Consider the following 15,488-nt stretch of genomic DNA (forward strand, 5'->3'; position numbering starts at 1 on the left):
CAAAATGGTGAAGGAGATTAAAATAGTAGGGCCAAAACATAGGGATAAAAAATGTTCTGCTTTGATGGCTAGCACACAGTATATTCTTAATCAATGTTCGAACAGTGGATAATCTACCTCAATGAACCGCCAGAACCTCCAGTGGAATATATCTAAAGCTGAATTCAACATATTTCCCCCAGGTCAAATCTGGTTATCCTCCTGTTTACTACTCCTCTTGAATTATTGGAGCCTCCATCTTCCCATTTACCCAGATTCAAAACCTGGCTCATCTCTTCATCCAATTAGTTGTTGACTTCACCTCTCTGCAGTATTTCTTATATCAGTCCCTTACTTTCCATTCCCAATTACCACCATTCTAAATTAAAACTTCATGTCTTACTACCTGGATTATTTTAAGTTTCTTGTTCTTTATGCCTTTAATTTTTTTCTTCTCCAACTCAACTTACATACCATTGCCAAATGAGTCCCCAGACCCCACTTTTATTTCCCAGGTACAAAAGGTTAAGTTAATCACACTCCTCAGCTCATGGCACATTATCATCATTCATCTGTATAAGACCCCTCTTCTAACTAGTTGATTTCTTTCCTTTCATATTCATTTTCTATCCCCATTCCCCTTACCAATAAGTTATTTCTTCTAATGTGTTTGATGAGTATCCTTCTGTTTGTATATATTCCTACCTTTACCCTCTGTACTAGGTTTTTAACATCTATTCCCGTTGCTGTGGGACACTTAGTTCACTGTTCCTGATGCAAAGTACTCTACATGTTGTCTATCCACTCCCTCAGCAACACAGACTCAGAGTATCTTTAACTGCCAGCCACCCAAAACAATGCTGCAATGCAATATCTCCTTCTATGTTCCCTTATAAACCTATGCGAGAATTAATTTCTGGTTATATATCCAGGAACAGAACTGTTAAGTCCTAGTGAATTTTATCAACTAAATGACAAAGAACTGCCAAATTGCTCTCCAGAATGGCTGCACTAATCTACACTCCCGGAGGTTCCTATTTCCCTACACCCCAGACAAGATTTGGCATTATCTAGCTTCACTTTCTAACTTTTGCTAGCCTAGTGGGTAAAACTAAAAGCTTGTTTTAATTTAGATTTCTCTTATTACTAACGAATTTGAGTACCCCTTCATGTGTCTGTGTTTCTTCTTTTGTGAATTCCCTACTTCTTTTGCTCATTTTTCTATTGGGGTCCCAGTCTTCTTATTGAATTGAAGGAGTTTCTTTGATATTCTAGATAGTAATTCATTAACAGGTTTAATTATTGCAAATATCTTCCCCCAAAATGTTATCTGCCTGTAAACAATGTCCATTTATTTGCTGAACTGAAATCTTTAACATTGTATCATCAAATTAATCATTTTTCACCTACGGTTTCATGCTTTTGAGGTTTTAAGAAATACTTTCCTAATACTAAGTCACAAAGATGTATTATGTTTTATTAACTTCATAGTTTTTTCTATATTATTCTATTTATTATATATTATTATTTACTGATCTTTATTATTATTAATTATTATTACCTATATTTATTTTACATATTATTTTGGTCATTAATCCCTCTGAGGTCCTTCTTTATAAACAGTGCTATGTAGGGACTCGATTTTACTCTTCTCCATATAGTGAGCCAGTTTTCCCACACCATCTACTAAATAGTCTATACTTAACCAACCAATTTATAATGCTATTTTTATCTTATTAAGTTCTCACATACAAATGGATCTGGCTCTGAGTTCTCTATATTGTCTCAGTGGTCTATTTGTCTGTTCTTAGACCAGTATCATATGTTTTCATGATTACTAGAGTGTTTTTTTTTTTTTTTCCGGTGAGGAAGATCAGCCCTGAGCTAACATCCGTTGCCAATCCTCCTCTTTTTGCTGAGGAAGATTGGCCCTGGGCTAACATCCGTGCCCATGTTCCTCTACTTTATATGTGGGATGCCTGCCACAGCATGGCTTGATAAGTGGTGCTATGTCCATGCCCAGGATCTGAACCTGGGAACCCCGGGCTGCCAAAGCGGAGCACACGAACTTAACCACTACACCACCAGGCCAGCCCCTAGAGTGTTTATGTTGTAATGTGGGGCAGGGCAAGTTCCTTTTCTTTTTCTAAGTTAACTTGGACATTCATGGAAATTTTTATTCAGAAAAAACTTCTCAAGTCCTTCCCCCTCCAAAAAAAACCTATCACTACCATAAGCAAAAGAAACATATCTAGTGCCCTACATATTACATATAGTAACTAATCAAAAAATATCTGTTGGTTAAGAAATCCTCAAATAATACATACTTGGGAGACGTGGCTAGTATGCTAAAAACAAATTAGTGTGTTAAAAGCTGACAAACTACAACAATGAACTCAAGGAAGATAAAACATAATAAGGGCAATAAATCTAAACGCTTATGTTTGAAAAGTTCAGCTGCAATAAAAACAAATTAGAGAATCTGAATTGACCCACTGCTCTTGTGGAAAGGGGCTTTAAGGTGACTGTAAGTCCAGAATGAGCTAAAAGTGGGATGTAGCAGGGGCCGGCCCGGTGGCGTAGCGGTTAAGTGCGAGCGGTCCACTGTGGCAGCCAGGGGTTCGCGGGTTAGCATCCTGGGCGCACAATGACGCACCTCTTGTCAAGCCATGCTTGGCGGCATCCCATATAAAGTAGAGGAAGATGGGCACGGATGTTAGCCCAGGGCCAATCTTCTTCAGCAAAAAGAGGAGGATTGGCATCAGATGTTAGCTTAGGGCTAATCTTCCTCACAAAAAAACATAAATAAATAAAATAATAAAAGTGTGATGTAGCTTCCTCAAAATTAAAGAACTCAGGTTGCATATATCTAAGTACCCATTATAAGGCAGGTAACCATCCTGTCATATATTACACAGGTCATTTCACATTCTGGAGTACTCTTTCAACCTGGAAAAATTTAAGACCCTAAAAATGAAACATAATCAGTAGAAGGTAATCCTGATAGAAACTCATGTAATATGTGTAAAGATAAATCACAATAAGGACCTTTAGTCTGGAATAGGAAAGACTCAAAGGAAATTATAGAAGTCTTTGCCTATTCTGATGGACCATCAAGCGAAAAACTGAGTAGAAAATCTATCTTGCATGGGAGGATAGAACTAGGACAAATAGATGGAAAAATATACAGGAGCTAGATTCTGGAACAAAAATATCCCACATTTTCTAACCACCAGAGTTATTCGCAAGTAGATTACACTATCTTGCAAAGTACCTAAATTCATCCTTGCTAGTTCAAAGAGCAGTTACGTCAGGGAAGATACCAACCAAAAGACTGATATGAATAATCTCTGCAATCCCCTCTATCAGTAAAATCTAATCAAGAGAATACCAAATAATGAAACACTGCAGATTTTATCATGGCATCAGATATAAAAACTCCTTTATGAATAATTACCTTAAACATTGATTTGAACTTAAGGCTTCAGAGCCTTAACAGAATGGGGTTAGAATTTTATATACACCAGGCAATTTTAACATTAAACTACTTTTTTTTTTTTGGTGAGAATGATTGGTCCTGAGCTACCATCTGTGCCAATCCTCCTCTACTTTTTATGTGGGATGCCACCACAGCATGGCTTGATGAGCGGTGTGTAGGTCCACACCTGGGATTTGAACCCACAAACCCCAGGCCACCGAAGCAGAGCGTGCTAACTTAATCACTGCGCCACTGGGCTGGCCCCAACATTAAACTACTTTTAAGTTCATAACTGCTAAAACCTATGCTTCAAAGGGAATCAGCTTTTCTGAGGACTATCATTTATTATCATCTCTCTTCACTTTAACCTCTCACTAATATGATGCAATTAATTGATATATTGAGAATTTTAATGAAACTTTAGTAAGCCAAGTTAACAAAATGACAAATCCAGGAACTGCAAATTTTCATTTCTTATCTCAAAAGATACTGTGGCAAAGTATCTGTGGCAAAGGGCAGTTTATTAGAATGTTCATCAGGCAGGCATGTGGAAATAAGAGAAAATACTCTCCAAAATAGTAATTTATCTAGGCAGCTATAGCAGCAATGGTGCTCACTGTATTAGGAAGAAGGTTTGGTTGGGAAACTGCCAATTTGCAAAACCTTTAAAATATGTTGAAACATAAGTATTGGAGAAGAAATCAGTAGATGAGTTTTTAGTCCTATTTTGCCACTAAGTTGTTATGAAAGTTACTTGGCCTCTCTGACTTTAGTTCTTTTATCAATAAAAATGGGATAAAAATCTCAGGGCTGTTACAGGGACCAAATGGTATATCGGTGAAAGTACTTTGGGAGAAAAAAATAAATATGTATGATACTATTTTTATATAAAAATTTAAGCATAATTATCTCAAAAATATACTTCAAGAATTATATTGAAGTACTGTAGTCTTCCAAACAACAAACAGATACATCACGATGCAGTGGCATCAAATATAATAAATTAACACAAAGAATGAATTCTGGTAATTAACAGAAACTGTGAACTAAATTTTCTCTGTATTGTAGTTGTGGTGCACTAGCCTTTTATGATAACAGTGGGAGGGATCCTTTGATCTTTTGTTCAAATATAGAAATTTTAGCAAAATATTTAAGTGTATACTGTTAAGCCAGCTTCTTAGCTTATGATACAGGGTAAAACCATGACAACCAAAATACATAAAATATTTTAACTTCTAAAGCAGTACTTAGGAAAGCAATTTGGGAAAGAAAATTTGAGTAAATAGGGATAAGAACTTCTAACCAATCTTTAGTGCCTTCCTTTTACTAATAACTGTAGTCTGAGGAGGGAAGAATTCTTGTAGAGTATAATATGATGCACTTTTGTAGAACCTCAGGATAGAAGTTAAAAATTCTTCAGAATATCTGGCGATTACTACAAAAATGGGACCTACTTGAGTACATTAGGTCTTACAAAGGGCTACAGCCTACCTTCCCACTCTTACCTCAACCACCACTTTCTACATTCTGGTACCAAGTCTTTTGACTCCATCATGCTCTGGTGCACAGACTGTAAAGTAAAATTTAATATTGGTTTCAGTAAGTTCCACTTTACCATCTGACTCATATAGCAGAAAAATGGTAGGAGAGGGAAACTTTAATGTAAAAAGGAGGAGAAATTATTTTTCTGTCAATTGTTACTATAAAGCTCACAGAGACCCATCTTCATCTCATTTTTAGGTACCTCTTAACTCTCTGCTCCCAAAAGGTAGAATGGGAAATATTATTCTAGTCCATAGGAGAAGAAATGAAATAATATTTTCCCCAAAAAGTGACTTTTCATATCAGTTTACTATTCACAGCTAAAATAAATTCATCTGTCACTATAGTACAAACAGAAAGAAGGAAGATTGCTAAGGTATAACAAGATGCTAAAATCACCAAGAAGTTTATAAAACACAACTAAAATAGCTTGTATTCTTCCAACTTCTAATTTATCTTCATAACTCTGTAGTAAGTAGCAGAGAAGGTAACCAATGAATACTTTTGCATGAAAATAAAGTTTAAAAGACACAGAGCAGGGAAGAAAAGGGTTATACTTTAGATCAAATTTTTAATACTTTGTAATATAAAATCTGTAGTACACCAGAGCATTTTACTATAAACTATCTTCACAGTCATTTCACATGGGTATGAATTTTTCCATAATTTTATATAACCACACCAGCTAATCTAGTGGAGTAAACATTTCTAGAATTCACAAATAATTGATAGATTACTTTAGATTGAGAAGTGAATTTTTTTTTTTGAGGAAGATTAGCCCTGAGCTGACATCTGTTGCCAATCCACCTCTTTTTTTGCTGAGGAAGATCGGCCCTGGGCTAACGTCTGTGCCCATCTTTCGCTACTTTATATAGGACGCCGCCACAGCATGGGTTGATAAGCCGTGCACAGGTCTGTGCCCAGGGTCCGAACCTGTGAACTCCAGGCCGCCAAAGCAGAGCGCACGAACTTAACTGCTACATCACCGGGCCGGCCCAAAGAAATGAATTTTTAACTCAATCTGGCTTACGCTAAGAACTCTCCTCTACAACACTTCTCCCTCAGGCCACCACTGACTTTTGTTTTGTTTTGTTTTTTTATGAGGACGATCAGCCCTGTGCTAACATCTGCCAATCCTCCTCTTTTTTTGCTGAGGAAGACTGGCCCTGGGCTAACATCCGTGCCCATCTTCCTCCACTTTATATGGGACGCTGCCACAGCATGGCTTGCCAAACGGTGCATCGGTGCACACCCGGGATCTGAACCGGCGACCCCCGGGGCCGCCACAGCGGAGCGCGGGCACTTAACCGCTTGCACCACCGGGGCAGCCCGCCACCACTGACTTCTTTTTTTTTTTTTTATTTTTTTATTTTTATTTTTATTTTTTTTTAATTTTTTGTTTATTGCAGTAACATTGGTTTATAACATTGTAAAAATTTCAGGTGTACATCATTGTACTTCTATTTCTGCATGGACTACATCATAAGAGACATGGTCTCTTTTCAGCCTTTACACTCCCGGCTTCTTTTAGCATTTGCTACTGTGATCCCGTGATTAAGGAAACCATAATCCTTGCCTTACCTTCTCTGAAACAGCTTCTACTTTGTCCTGGTTCTCCTACCTTTCTAATCTCTAAGTGTCTTCACCAACAAACCTGAAACAATAGTATCCCCCAAGATGTATCTTCAGTCCTCTTATCTTGACTCTACACACTTTCTCTAGCTTTTAACTGTCACCTATATGCTGACATATCTCAAATCTCAATCTCCATCTTGACTTATTTCCTGAGCTGTAGGCACTTATTTCCAATAATCTATTGAATTCCATTTTGACGTTTCTTATACAATTCAACTTCCAAATATCCAAAACAGAAAATAAAAAACTTGGTCCTTTCCCCATCTGTTATTTCTGTTAAAGCCATCACCATTACACAAGCTAGAAACTATGAAGCCATTATTATCTCTTCTCTTTCCCTACACACCTAAATTGTTCATTTTTCTTCTAAATCTTCTATCTAAGCCCTCCTTTCATCACTTCTGCCACTGCTGTTACTTAAGTCTTAGAACACATTACCTCTAATCTAGAAAAGTAGGTACCAGAGGTACTAAGGGGTATGTTGGTATATGAGAAAAAAAGTATTTATATTTAATTTTCACCTAACAATTAAAAATTAGGATTTACTAATATTCATGAATATTGATTGACACTGGTGCCCTCACTTAATCCATGTCAGATGGTCAGGTGTAACACATGGTATACCAGGAATCCTAAGAGAATAATGAGAGTTCTGTAACATATATGAGTTAACAGTGGAACTGTGATTCATTCATTTCAGCATGTTGCAACTTATTTCAGTTCAAGCATGTGACACACATTCGATCAAGTTTTTGGCACATTAATCTCAAAATTTCAAATTATTAAATATATTCTTAAAAAGTTTATTTCACAATATTGTTTCCCACCTTTAATTTTTCTATAGTTATGCAATATGTTAGAATAGTAGTACATGTCTATAAATTAAAAAATTTTAAATGTGAGTACATATATATATATTTATCTATTTATTGTGGAGTGCATGGTCAAATATATTTTAACTAATGGGAATTGTGACCAAAAGTTTGAAGGCCAGTGATCAAGACTACAGCAACAGCCTTCAAAATGTTCTCCAGGACTCTCATCTTTCTCTTTTCTAATTCATTCTCCACACTGCCATTAGTTACACTTTTAAATACAGATGTTCCTCACTGCTCAAAAGCCTCCAATGGCTCTCTACTGTTTCTGAATTCACGAAAAGCCTTAGCATGGATTTAAGATCCTTCATAATCTACCCCTTGGCTAACTTTTCAGACTCTAGCTACTCTATTGATAGTGGTGTACTTCTGTTACACAAACATGTTATACCTTTGCTCATGCTCTCTCTATACGGATTATTCTTTCCCCCGGTCCATTGTGCAACCATTCAGCTCAGATACCATGTCATGGACCCCGCATCTTCCTCTCTACCCAAAGCAGGAATCATTACTCTTTCATCACAGCACGTAATGAACATCTCACAGAATTTGTCACTCCATACAGACTATGAAATCCTTGGCAGGGATCATGTCTTACTTATCTTAGTATCTCCAGAACCTACACAGTGCCTGACACAAAACAGAGACACAATAAATTAAATAGTTAATGAAAACAGGGAAGATCCGAAAATGATCTTTAAGTTTTAAAAGTTTCTCCAGGATTTAGAATTATAATTCTAGTCAGGGTCCATATATCTTTAAACTAGTACCAACAGCATTCTACCTTGGTACAACCATATGGTAAACTCAGATAATTGGTTTAAATTGATTTAACTCAGTCTAAGAAAGAAACTAGAGCAAACTAAAAGTAAAAAAATCAAGGCACATCCATACAATGAAATACTATACGGTTGTTATTATAATTTAAATCTACACAAATGGATAGATGTTAGGAATAAATCCTACCTACTAGTCCCTGATGTTTAGCTATAGATTTATTTATAAAAGTATCTTTGAATTTCAAACATATTGTAGGAATATTAGCCAGATGACTGATTTCTACTGAGCAATTTATTTAGCTGCTACTTTAAAAGAATTTTGAGATTTGAAATAATCACCATCTGCTGGCTGTCCTAGCTTCCAAATGATTAACTAAGAAGGAAAATAAAACTTGCTTATTAACTGACATATTTTGTATGATACAGTTTCCCCAAGATAGCTAAACTCTCAAAACTATACCATTTGATTTTCACCAGTAGTATTTTCTGGAGTATGTCCTCTAAATCATTTTAATCAGAAGTATACCCCTCTATAGATATGACACAAAAAGAACAAATAGTAAAAGAAAAAATTAAATGGACTTCATCAAAATAAAAAATGTTTGTGCTTAAAGGACACCATCAAGAAAGTGAGAAGGTAACATGCAGAAAATCTTTGCAAATCATTATATCTGATCAAGTCCTCTGATAAGGGACTTTTAGCTAGAAGCTATAAAGAACTCCTACAACTCAATAATGAAAAGACAAATGACCCAATTTAAAAATGGCCAAAGGACCTCAATAGACATTTGTCCAAAAATATACAAATGGCCAAGTACACAAAAAGATGCTCAACATCATCAGCCATCAGGGAAATGCAAATTAAAATGAGATACTACTTAACACACTAGGATGGCTATAATAAAAGACAGATAACAAATGTTGGTGAGGATGTGGAGAAACTGGAATCACCGTACACTGCTCGTGGGAATGTGAAATGATGCAGCCACCTTGGAAGAGAGTCTGGCAGTTCTTCAAAAGGATAAACACAGAGTTACCACGATTCCACTCTTAGGTATGCACCCAAGAGAAATGGAAACACACGTCCACACAAAACCCGGTACACAAATGTTCACAGTGGTATTATTCGTAAGAGCCAAAAAGTGCAAACAACTCACATGTCCATCAACTGATGACTAGATAAACAAAATATCCAGACAATGGAATATTATTCAGTAATAAAAAGGAATGAAGTACCGAGACATGTTACAACATGGATGAATCTTGAAAACATTATGTGAAGTGAAAGAGGTCGGTCACTTGAAAGGCCACATGCTGTATAATTCAATTTATATGAAACATCGAGAAAAGGCAAATCTACAGAGACAGAAAGTAGATTCATGGTTAGGGGCTGTGGAGAGGGAAGCAATGGGGAATGACTGCTACTGAGTATGGGATTTCTTTTTGGGAAGACGAAACGTTCTAAAATTAGATTGTGGTGATGGCTATACACCATCTCTGTGAACATACTGAATAACACTGAATTGTACACTTTAAAGGAGTAAATTGTATAGAATGTGAATTTTACATCAATAAAGTTGTTACTTAAAAAAAGTATGTTCCTCTCCTGGTGGACTACCCAATTATAACACTATGCCAACAATATTCCTAATAACAGCAGAAAGGGAGTTCCTTCAAACACTCTGGTCTAAGATTTCCATTTAAAAGCCAAAATGGTATCAATATAAATTCATTTTTTCCTTCTAAAATTTAATCATCAGAATTACATTATATCCATATGCAATATGCAAATATTGGCACTATGCTATCAATCATATTAGAATAGTAATAGTAATCATAGTAGTAAATGATTATAAGATGTTTAATTTATAAAAGAAAATTGAACTAAAAAAAAATTCAACCACAATCTACTACCAACTACTTCAAGATTCCCTCAAATCTTTATTCATGTTTAAAATATATCTTGCAGTTACAGGCATGCTGTATATACAATTTTTTCCCATCTATTTCCCTATTTAATGATTTTCAATAAATATATAATAGTCTACTCAAGGTTTATCCCCACATATATTTAGCAGTTAGGCAAAGTAGCATAAAATTTCAAATTACAGAATTTATACTTACATCATAATATTTCTAAAAATATTTGATTTTGAGACCATTCATTTGTAAAAAAACAAAACAAAACTAGAAACATCTGAAATCTGCTTAACAGGGCTGGCCCCATGGCTTAGCAGTTAAGTGCGTGCGCTCCACTACTGGTGGCCCGGGTTCGGATCCTGGGCACGCACCGACGCACCGCTTCTCCGGCCATGCTGAGGCTGTGTCCCACATACAGCAACTAGAAAGATGTGCAACTATGACATACAACTATCTATTGGGGCTTTGGGGGAAAAAAAGGAGAAGGATTGGCAATAGACGTTAGCTCAGAGCCGGTCTTCCTCAGCAAAAAGAGGAGGATTAGCATGGATGTTAGCTCAGGGCTGATCTTCCTCACAATAAATAAATAAATGAAATCTGCTTAACAAACATGCTCTTTTACCAAATGATCATTTTCAATCAAAATCATTAAATAGGAAAAAAATACACACACATACACCCCAAAAGAATAACAAAAGGACCAAAAAAAAAAAAAACAAAAAAAACAAAAAACGGACAGCAGGTCTGAAGTAGAGAAGTTGACTCACAAAATGATTCACAAGCATTTCCTGGATATTTTGTCCAGGAAAACTCCTCTGACTCAAGTGGAAACTTGCTTGGCACGATACATCATTTTACTATTATGATTAATACCATAGTGCCAAATATTTGAGCACGTGGCATACGGACAAGAGAAACTTCATATGTGTTGATTTAAATACTGCTGCATTTTGGCCCATAACTGTTTAGCTAATACTGAAAAGGAATTAGAAAGTTCTATCTAGTTTCTTCTAACTTTTAGAATTCCAGTTGTTGAAATGTAGGAACTGAACCAACTTCAGAAGCCCCAACAATTTTTAACTGACTAGTTATGTAGAAATATTGCAAAATGTGAAGACAAAAGCTAGTCTTTTGAGGAAAATAAAGGGAATAAGTTTTGCCGATGTTGACATAAAATCAAGTCAATATTATTAACAAAGTATAAAGTTGACTTATGCCATTTTCAGAGTCCTAAAGAAGTCCTTTAGCTCCTATCAAAACTCAAATAAAAGGTACATGATAAAAAATTTCCATTTGGAAACATCTAAATTACAGATCCTTTACTCCTAGTGGCAAATAATATAATAAGATAAAACAACCTAAAGATGAAATATAATTAGAGATGTCAACAGGATCATAAGTTAAAATCAGAATGTACCACACTAATTTATTACATATATTTTCCTCTTAAACTTCACCAACATGTTGAGCATCTACATGTGAACCTCTATGCTACACAACTTCATATACACACATATAATACACAATTACTCCCTTACCCCCTACCAACACAAAAGTTAGGTGGGCGAGGAAACAAATCTAATAAACAATTTTGTTCTTTTTTACCTAATATTACTGCCACTGCCCCAGTTCCTCATATCTCATCTGAAATACTAAAAAAATCCTCAACTGACATTCCTCTAAGCCCCAAGCCTCCATCTCACACCACACCCTCAATTTCAACTTATTTTATCTTCAAGTGATTTTTGTTTTCCCAACATTTTAGTCATATAATTCTCCTATTCAATAAATAACCTATAACAATCCTCAGCTATATACTGCTAAAGTTAGGGGTGATAATCTTAGGCAGGGCAAGGTGGAAAGGCAGTAGTAAGGAATTCAGCTCAGTAATATCTGCTTTAGACATGCTATCAGTTAAGAGATTTACTTAGATTAATAAATGCCTTTTTAAAATATAAACATCTACCAGAAGGGTCAGGATTATCCTTCACTCAAATTTACTACACCCCAGTTTTAAGAACCAAGAAAAAAAGAAATTAAGAGTGCAGCCTGAGAGAGTTATGTCCCTGTAAGAAGATGGTGGCTAACAGAAAGAGAGACAAAAGAGAAACGAAGGAGACTAAGACAAAGACTACTCTACAGATCCTGGCAGAGAAGGGTAGGGCACTGAAAATCCACATCTAGGCATACAAAGCTCTCTATAATGTCTAGTTCTCTCACCTGTCCCCCACTATCACACTCACCCCATTTTACTTTTATAAGCACTTCATTCACTCTACTGAGTACTTATTATGTGCCAATCATTGAGCTAAGATCAAGGCTACAAAGATGATAAAGAATATTTCTTTTCATGAAGAGGTTATACTGAGAGAAGAGGGGAGTAACAAATAATTACAATGCACTAAAAATACTACAACAAAAGCGTACACCAAGTATTACAAGGTCATAGAAGAATGAACTACCATCTGACTATGGAGTTCAAAAGGTTTGTCTTGAAAAATAATACAAGTTTGCCAAATAGACAAGGGCAGAGAGGGCATTCCAGGTAAGAGCTGCAGAATATGGAAAAGGATATAGGTTAGAGCCAAACTAAGAAGGGTATGCTGCACTAAATTTGGGATGTTATTCTGTAAGCAATAGGGAGCTGAGTAAATTTTAAAGTAGGGGAGTGATGTAATCATATTTTTTTTATTTAAAAGGCTAACTATGTCAGAAGTGTGAATAATTAACTAGAATGGAGAGAGAGAAAGATGTTAGGGGAGACCAATTAGAAGATCATTATAATAGTCTAGATAACAAATAAGGGTCTGAAACCAAGGCAGTAGCAATATAAATATATATATAGATATACAGCACAGATATAATACGTAACAGCAAGGGAAAAGATGCTCAGTCTCATTTCAAGAGCATATAAAAATGATTTGGACCTTTTCTATTAGCACAGAGAAAACATGAACTCATGTTATAATGGAAAAGTTTCAAGATTGTTTGTAGATTTTTCCCACCATCACACCTCTGGAGTACAATTTCAAAACAAATTACCATGTGTTCTTGGTGGAACTGTTAGACATTATCATTGTTATTCAGATATACAAGATAAACATAATTACTAAAGCAAAGGCAAATACCAACAGCAAAAGATCTCCACGACTGCACGATTCTTACCTGTTCACTCTCCTAGGACACTTGTCTGGTTTAATATCTACCTCATAGAGGTAGACATCAATCTTTGGGATTTCAACTTGAAAACAGTTAGCCAGCAATTTAATAGGTTTGCCCATGGTGCCATAGCCAGGTCTTCTGGGCACCATTAGTAGGGGCTGGGCCCCAACGGGTCCTGCCAGGGAGGAGAAAAAAAAAAAAAAAAAAAAGAGTAACACTGTTACAAGCTGCATTTGATAACCTTGTCAACCAGAGTATGTTAGAATTTTAAGTACAGCTGATAACAGTTGAAGCCTAGTGCTGAAAGATGACATCATTTCTAACAATTCAACTTCTTTCATCCCAACTTACTCTCCTCATTAAAACAAATGCACACACAAACAAAAAAAACTGAGTACTTCTGGAAAATTGTTTTGGAAGGAGTAGAAAGCAGGGAAAACAATCACATAAACCCAGGTGAGCATGAGGAAGCACACACAGAGATAAAGAGTGTGAGACCAACAGCAAAGTAAACTTAAAGAAAATAGGAGATAATAAGGATAACAGCAAATAACAAAATAAAAAACAATATACAATGAAAAGGAGCAACAAAGCACAAAATCAATTATTTGAAAAGATAATTAAAATCGATAAACTCCAGGCAACATCGATTTTTAAAACAGGAGAAAAAAGGCTTAAATAACCAATATTAGTGAAAAAAATGATATCACTATGGATACTGAAGACATTACAAACACTGTATCAATAAATTTGAAAGTTCGACGAAACAGACAAATTTCTAGAGAAATACAGCTTACTGACACATAAAAATATATAAAATTTGTAAAGTCCTCTGTTGGTAGAAATGTAGAATGGTGCAGCCGCTTTGGAAAACAGTATTGTGGTTCCTCAAAACATTAAAAATAGAATTACCATAGGATCCAGCAATTCTACTTCTGGGTATATACCCAAAAGAACTGAAAGCAGGTGTTGAAGAGATAATTGTACACCTATGCTCAGAGCAGCATTATTTACAACAGCCAAAAGGAACCTAAGTATCTACTGATGGATGAATGTATAAACAAAATGTGGTACTTACATAAAATGGAATATCAAAAAGGAAGGAAATTCTGACATATGCTACAACATAGATGCATCTTGTGGACGTTATGCTAAGTGAAACTGACTAGTCACAAAAAGACACTGTATGATTCCACTTATTAACACCTAGAGTAGTCAAATGCATAGCGACAAAGTAGAAGGGTGGTTGCCAAGGTCTAGAGGAAGAGGAGAATGGGGAATTTTTGCTTAATGCGTATAGTTTTAGTTTGCAAGATGAAAACAGTTTAGGAGATTAGTTGCATAGCAATGTGAATGTACTTTACTACTACCGAACAGTACACTTAAAAATTACTAAGACGGTAAATTTAATGTTATGTATATTGTATCACAGTTAAAAAAAAAAACCCCTAAGTGATATCTATCTAGCATTAAGTTTTTAAAGCTCAAAATGTTGTAGCTTTGTTACAGTTCAAACAATAAATTCAGTTAATAAATTAATAACTAGTATCTAACGAACTTACATTTAAAATATCTGAAAAGTCCAGTAACTACTTGAAAAAATTAAATCCACAGTTAAAAATATTTCCCCACACACACTAAATGATTCCAGATCCAGATGGCTTCACTAGAGAATTATACCAAACATTTAAAGGAAAAAAAACCCAATCTTATACAAACTTCCAGAGAATACGAAAAAAGTAAACATACCCCAATTCAACTTATGATGCCAGAAAAACTGATTCTAAAACCTGCCAAGAACATTAGGAAAAAGGAAAATCATAGGACAAAATCATTCATGAACATACATGCAAAAGTCCTAAACAAAATGTTAAATTATATCTGGCAATATATTAAAAGGACAATGTGTCATGATGAAGATGAGTTTATATCAGGAATTAAAAGTTGGGTTAACAACAACTTTTTTTTTCACCGTGGATGCAAGTACGCTCATAAATACTGCCTGCATCATTTATTTTTAAATTTTGTTGTCAGCCACTTTAAAAATCTATTCTGAGGGCATAATTTTTCCTGCTATCCGAGACTGAGATAAGTAATATTAAGAAATTCTAGACTAGA

General features: G+C 35.4%; 1 protein-coding gene across 3 annotated transcripts in view; it reads right to left on the reverse strand.

Annotated features, from left to right (window-relative positions):
• AGO3 (argonaute RISC catalytic component 3) overlaps positions 1–15,488 on the reverse strand; it is a 120,963-nt gene that overhangs the window by 84,775 nt on the left and 20,700 nt on the right. The window contains exons 1-2 of one of the 3 annotated variants that reach the window (XM_014784142.2): positions 13,374–13,470; positions 4,963–5,027 (exon numbers count right to left, since the gene is read on the reverse strand). The exons of 1 other annotated variant lie outside the window; for it this stretch is intronic. In XM_014784142.2, the coding sequence (XP_014639628.1) occupies positions 4,963–5,012 (50 nt within the window). In that variant the 5' untranslated portion in view covers positions 5,013–5,027; positions 13,374–13,470. Of the gene's footprint in view, positions 1–4,962; positions 5,028–13,373; positions 13,546–15,488 lie in introns of those variants that run through there. One more of the 3 variants, XM_004425943.3, reaches the window with a different exon arrangement.

The sequence above is a fragment of the Ceratotherium simum genome, chromosome 22 (assembly GCF_057802395.1).
Source record: "Ceratotherium simum simum isolate JZ-2026a chromosome 22, ASM5780239v1, whole genome shotgun sequence".
NCBI lineage: Eukaryota > Metazoa > Chordata > Mammalia > Perissodactyla > Rhinocerotidae > Ceratotherium > Ceratotherium simum.